Genomic DNA, 7,053 nt, shown 5'->3' with positions numbered 1-7,053 from the left:
CACACACACTTCCCCTCTCTCCCTCACACACACACTCCCCCTCTCTCCCTCACACACACACTCCCCCTCTCTCACTCACACACACACTCCCCTCTCTCCCTCACACACACACTCCCCCTCTCTCCCTCACACACACACTCCCCCTCTCTCCCTCACACACACACTCCCCCCTCTCCCTCACACACACACTCCCCTCTCTCCCTCACACACACACTCCCCCCTCTCCCTCACACACACACTCCCCCTCTCTCCCTCACACACACACTCCCCCTCTCTCCCTCACACACACACTCCCCCTCTCTCCCTCACACACACACTCCCCCTCTCTCCCTCACACACACACTCCCCCTCTCTCCCTCACACACACACTCCCCCTCTCTCCCTCACACACACACTCCCCCCTCTCTCCCTCACACACACACTCCCCTCTCTCCCTCACACACACACTCCCCCTCTCTCCCTCACACACACACTCCCCTCTCTCCCTCACACACACACTCCCCCTCTCTCCCTCACACACACACTCCCCCTCTCTCCCTCACACACACACTCCCCCTCTCTCCCTCACACACACACTCCCCCTCTCTCCCTCACACACACACTCCCCTCTCTCCCTCACACACACACTCCCCCTCTCTCCCTCACACACACACTCCCCCTCTCTCCCTCACACACACACTCCCCCTCTCTCCCTCACACACACACCTCCCCCTCTCTCCCTCACACACACACTCCCCCTCTCTCCCTCACACACACACTCCCCCTCTCTCCCTCACACACACACTCCCCTCTCTCCCTCACACACACTCCCCCTCTCTCCCTCACACAAACACTCCCCCCTCTCCCTCACACACACACTCCCCCTCTCTCCCTCACACACACACTCCCCCTCTCTCCCTCACACACACACTCCCCCTCTCTCCCTCACACACACACTCCCCTCTCTCCCTCACACACACTCCCCCTCTCTCCCTCACACAAACACTCCCCCCTCTCCCTCACACACACACTCCCCCCTCTCCCTCACACACACACTCCCCTCTCTCCCTCACACACACACTCCCCCCTCTCCCTCACACACACACTCCCCCCCTCCCTCACACACACACTCCCCCCCTCTCCCTCACACACACACTCCCCCTCTCTTCCTCACACACACTCCCCCCCCTCTCCCTCACACACTTCCCCTCTCCTCTCCCTCCTTTCCTTTCTCTCCCTGCCTCCCCTCTCCCTTGCTAGCGCCTCAGGCCCGGCCGGACTCACCTCGGTAGCAGAACGGAGTCAGTCTGACACCGGGAGGCCGGGTGCCCAGCGCTCCGAAGCGAGCCCGGGGTTCCTGCTGGTGAACGCGGCGGGCCTTTGGACCCAGTTGGCCGGGCGGCAGACGAACGCTTTTCGCTGCAGGCTCCCGTGTCTGATTGCGATCGGGGACAGCTGTTTGGAAAGCCCCGGTTTTGCCGGTCCCGCACTCACGGCAAGAGAGAGAGGGGGAAGTAGAGAGAGAGAAGGAGAGAGAGAGAGATGGAAGGAGAGAGAGAGAGAGAGGGAAGAGGAGAGAGAGAGAGAGAGATACATTTTTTGAGCTTCAGGCCTGCCTGCAGCGGGCGGAGAGCAGCCCCGAGTCCCCCCTGTGCGAGGGTGAGGAGGAGGGGGGGATGGAGGCGGTTAGAGCGGAGCGCTGAACTCGAGGCCCAGGCTTCCCGCGCTGCTAGGCCGCGGCTTCGCGCATCCAGTACAATAGAGATTCCTAAATATTAAAGTTCAGGTTTTGAAGCACCCCATAGCTAAGAAGACAACTGCTCAAAAGAACCTCATGGGGTACACACAGAAAGTGGGAAAAATAAAGACACAGAAAGAGTGGGAAAAAAATCGTGAAGAATCAAGATGGCGGCCACTCACCTCGGTTCAGAATGATAAGGCCCGCCCACACACGCACCGATTGGTCAACCATCAGGTCACTGAACTGTAGGATTGGTCAATTGTCAAGTCACTCAACACTCAACTGTAGGATGGCCCGCCCACCCGCGCAATGAACCCGCCCCCGTGACGCTGCGATTGGTCAACTGTTGGTCAACTGTCAGGTCGCTCGACCGCACGATTGGTCAACCTTCACGTCACTCAGTGCTAATGAGCAAATGAGCAGAACTTTTCCCATTTAATGAGCGGACTTTTGAAAGTTTTTTGGATACCGTGGGCATGATTTTTGTCTGACGGAAAAGTAAATACGCTTATGACCGTTCCGGAATCGTAATCTTTCTTTTGATGTAACACGCGTGTAGGTACGCTCTATAACTTTTGAATGAATAGAGAACGGACAGACAGACAGACAGACAGACAGAAGAGCAATTATATATATATATATAGATATATGACAATCATCTCCTGTTTAATATAATAATTAGTTTGATTGGCATTAGTTTAGACAGATAGCTAATATTTCCTTGTGGACAATGTGTGGATTAATTGTAAAAATCTCAATGCTGAAAGCAGGTGCCAGGATTCTCTCCATGTCAATCGATAATTGAATCTAAGTTAAATTGATATTTTTACAGGTATTCCAATCCCAGGAACCCAAGGACGATGCCTGTGCACTCAGACCAGCTCTGATTTTATCCATCCGAGGCTCATCCAGAGTTTGAAATATATTCCCAGAGGATCGCACTGTGAGACACTGGAGATAATGTGAGTAAATGTGTCAGAACATCACCGTTAACTTTCCCCTTGTGTGACCTCGATTTAAGAAACTGTGCTCGTTATTCAAAACTTTTTGGATCAATCACAGTTTGTTTCTGAGGCAGAGTCGAAGAATTTTCTTGTAATATCTTTACTGAATTCTCACCTTTCAGTGGGAAACATCCAATTTCTGTGGATTAGATTTTAAAGGTTCACCTTCTCTTCACAGTGTCACCAAAACAAATGGGAAGAAATCATGTGTGAATCCTGATGCCAAGTGGGTGAAGATTATCATAAAAGCCAAGAAAGGTTGGTGTTTTGTATTTGTCAGAGTTCAGACTTTGTGTGTGAATAAATGCAGAGACAGTGAATTGTTTTGTCACCATGTTTGTCCTCTCCTCCTTGGCCAAGGGCGTTGATTCCTCTCTGCTGCACATTTCCACAGGCTTTTGGTGCATTCTGGTACTTTGTCCAAGTGACCACCACTAATGTGTGAGCCGTGACAGTGAATGGTCGTAAGCTATTCAACCACAGTTGGCAGGAGGGCCGAGCCCTACACTGCCCTCAAACAGCATCCATATATGGTAAATCCAGGAGCGGGATCTCATTGGATAGCATCAGCTGCAGTAATGCTGGGTGATTTTATGCTCCTTAACCCACAATGCTGAAACTAATTGCCGTACCTTTAGTACCCATCTGAGATCAGCCAATTAAGCAAAGACGAGTGATTGGAACAGGGACTTTAAGAATATAAGATTTAATATAAATCTTCACCACTTTCATTTCCTTTTCCTGCTGCCTTCCGTTATGGTCAGCTCCACGATTTTCTGCTCTGTTGTCTAAACACTGTAAGCTGCTCTAATGCATCATTTTTTAAATTATCTGTTCTACTTTAGCCTTTAACGTAATATGCCCTGCAGACTCATCGGAACTGAGGTTTTCAATGCATATATTTTTGAAGCTATACAGAAAAGTTGTTAAGGAAAATCTAGACCATCTATTACTCCAGTTTTGTGCCATCCACTATTGTCAGAACTCAGGATTTAGTTCACCATTTACTGACTATGCATTATTCCTTGAATGTTCTTTATTCACCAAATAATTCTTTTCTCTCCTTCCCCGTGCATCCTACATGTTAAAACCATATTGCAAAATCAATGAATTGTTAACAAAATCGCAAGCGTCAGCAATGCTGCTCAACTTGTGTAAATGTCAGATTGATAATTCTCCATAATTATGTTGTTGAAGACATTATGCACTTTACTAAAGTAAATATCTGCAGTTAGTGGGTAAAAATAATGTTATTAATTTTATTATTTAATTATGTTTCAGGTGCCAGACGACACAACTGAGAACAGAAGCCGCAATGGGCTGGACTCGATTCCACACCTGGGTGACCTGAAGTACAATGAACGTTGCAATGAAGGAAGCTCTGTCCAGGGTGTTAACTCTCTGAGGTCACCTTCTGATAGTTTGTTCAAATACTTTCTCTTCAGTGTTTTCTGAAAATGATTTCACCGTTTAACCCGGTCACACTCAAATTGTTTATCAATGGCCTAAGGAAACAGTCTGACCTTCCTTGTTAAACTTTGTGCTAAGACTGAGGTTTCATTCACAGGGTGTGATGTGTTTGGTTATTTAGAGTTGACTCTGGTCCAGTTACAAGTTACTCAGTGACTGAAAACAATTTGTTTACAATGCTCCATAATTCTCACCAGAAAAGGTGTGGGTACAGGAGGAAATATTAATAGATTTATGAACTTGTGGAGGAATCTAACTGAGACAGATAATGTCAGTTGTTACATTTTTGTGTTTGAAATCAGGGTGGAACATGATGCTAGTTTTGGAATAACTCAATCTATGCACTTCCATGGATATATTGTTCAAAATGAACTTGTAATCATTTCTTTATCACACACTACCTCCTCACTTCTTTATTTTTTACCTGGAATGAGAGGCTGACAATCCATAAAGGTCCAATTTAGAAAAATTCTCCTTTGTTATTTCAATTAAAATGGTCTGGAATAAGATTGGAGTGAAAGATCTAATAAATTAAATAAACACATTCCTTCTATTACTTGTAGATCTACTGTAATGTTACATTGATTCAAACTAATTTACAAACCAAATTTAGTACAATTTTTCTTTCCTTGCTGAAACCCTGTTCATATTCTCTGTGATATGTTGACGGCAGGATATAGAGTAGATAAAGGATTTTAATTGTTCAGCAAACATATTCCAGTTCCAGTTTGAATTAAAACTTTATATGAAAATACAAGAGCAATTGCCTGTCACTAACATTGGTGCCATTTTACTGCAGTGTTTATTGATCAATGACATTTTAACTTGAACCTTGGGATTTTCTCTATAAACATCAGACCTTAGGATCTATCCAAAACTGAAGTTTGTGGATGCAAATTCTCTGTAGAAATGATATTGTGTATAAAATACCTACATTTTAGAAGGTAGTGCTGCTTATTGTATGATACGAACTGGAAGAAATGACATTTGTATATAGAACTAATCTCTGTACTGTGATCAGTAGAAATCTTTTGTACTGAGAGATTTTTCACTGACTGGTCCAGTTGACTGAAAGTCTCAAAAGATCATTGAGTAAAAGTTGTGTTGAGTATAAAGCTGTGTATCACTGAGGAAAGTTGCTACACATGACTGAATTGTGTGTGAATGAACCTTTTGAGCATCTTGTATCTTTATCCCCAAATGTATTTAAGTGATTAAAATAAACTAGATTTCTTATGAAGAATGTGTTGTTGCTGTTTTTCAATCTTCAGCAAAGCCGTTGTGTGATTCTCTAGTAGAACAATTTAATGGACTGATTAATAAAGAGCAATTTGTTCAGGGTACGCCTTGGAGAATGATAAAAGATGCAGGTATTTGCAGTGAGACAGATTTCAGGACAAATTCTGCAAAATCTCAATGGGTTTTGATGGTATCTTTAACTCACCCCACCCGCTGTGAGCGGGGTGGATGGGTTGTTATGATGTCATGTCGGGGGGCGGCGGTGGGGTGTTCTCATCCCTGCTATTGTAACTTCTCTCAAAACAGGCAGACGGGGTCTGCTCTACAGTTAATTTCAATCGGGAGGCCCGCACAGGGCCAAATCATACAGCCAGATCATGGCGGGGGTCAGCAGTGTGGCCGGACGAAGCCATAGTAAATAATTTCATTCATCTTTTCTGAGGATTCCTTGTGGGTACAGGGAGCTGGAGTGTTTCCCCAGATACTCCTAAGCAGTGCTCGGGCCTCCCTTGCCCCTGCCTTCTCCCTCCCAGCCACGCTCCTTTAAACCACCTCCCCCAACCCAGCACTAACTTTATGCTTGGGGATTGTTCCCTCGGGTCCTGGTGGCATCAAGCTCCCACCTGAATTCCCGCCCCTGCTCATTGGCTCTGACATCACTCCCACCGGTCTCGAGCAGGAGACAGTGCCACACTAGTCAAATGAGGCCCGGATATTGTAATGGCCCAAGCTTCACTCTCAACTCTCTGCGGGGATTTCCTGTTTCTGTGCCGCATATCTTATGTAATCCTATGTAATTCTGGGAAGAGATTGGTAGAACCCTACGGTGAGTCATTATTAACCTTGCAGTCTGTGTGGTAACCTAGCAGAGTGGATAGCCCGCCCTTTATAGAACCCACTAGTTTTTTGTTCCATCAATTCTAATAGCATGAAAGTTGGGCGGGTTCCAGCAGGGGTGGGCGACCCACTCCACCAGGTTAGTGCTCACGTGACAAGGCGGGTCGGCAGTTAAAATTGTGGAAATTAACAGCGCGTCAAGAACGCGCCATCTTCCCACCGACTTCCCCATTTCACTGCAGCGCATTTCGAGGTGCGCCACGGACCCGCTCGGGAGAGGCCGGCGACCTTGTTGACGTATTTAACTGCTTGTTGAGAGGCCTTTAGCTGCCTTTTGAACATCAGGTTTTGGCTTTAACTTCTTGTACATGGGATTCAGGCACCTTGGGAACCTCGCCTGTGAAGGGGAGGTGGAATCTCAGTGGCCATTGTGCGAGCCCATTAAGTGACCGCTGGAAAAAGCACATAAATCCTCACATATTAAACCCGCTTCCTGGCCTAATGGAAAGGCTCTTACCAACTCCATTGTGTGCAGAGATTTAGCTGTCAGGAGTTTGCAGGTGATTTCTGCAACCGCGGAAGCCACTCTCACCACATTGCCCGTCACTATGATAACTTTGAAGGATTGGGCCTCTGATCTCCACTTTATCTGCCATCTGTAGATCAGCATGTGTGTCGCTAATGCTGGCTCACCTTGAACCTCAGAATCAGACCAAGATGAGTACAGCATCAACAACACCAGCCACACCAGCAGCAGCAGCCACCACACCAGCAGCCTTCTCT

The 7,053-nt window shown here is 46.9% G+C and overlaps 1 protein-coding gene across 1 annotated transcript in view; it reads left to right on the top strand.

The window, feature by feature from the left end:
* LOC147123125 (interleukin-8-like) overlaps positions 1-5,385 on the top strand; it is an 18,834-nt gene extending 13,449 nt beyond the window's left edge. Inside the window, exons 2-4 of the mRNA XM_085965332.1 lie at positions 2,553-2,682; positions 2,903-2,982; positions 4,006-5,385. Of these exons, the coding sequence (XP_085821458.1) occupies positions 2,553-2,682; positions 2,903-2,982; positions 4,006-4,025 (230 nt within the window). The 3' untranslated portion in view covers positions 4,026-5,385. The remainder of the gene's footprint in view (positions 1-2,552; positions 2,683-2,902; positions 2,983-4,005) is intronic.
* The last annotated feature ends 1,668 nt before the right edge of the window (positions 5,386-7,053 follow it).

This window comes from Somniosus microcephalus, chromosome 2 (assembly GCF_052327205.1).
Source record: "Somniosus microcephalus isolate GS21.2 chromosome 2, FLI_Smic_1.0, whole genome shotgun sequence".
NCBI lineage: Eukaryota > Metazoa > Chordata > Chondrichthyes > Squaliformes > Somniosidae > Somniosus > Somniosus microcephalus.
Note: the sequence above shows the minus strand (reverse complement) of the source record. Positions and strands in the feature narration are given on the sequence as shown.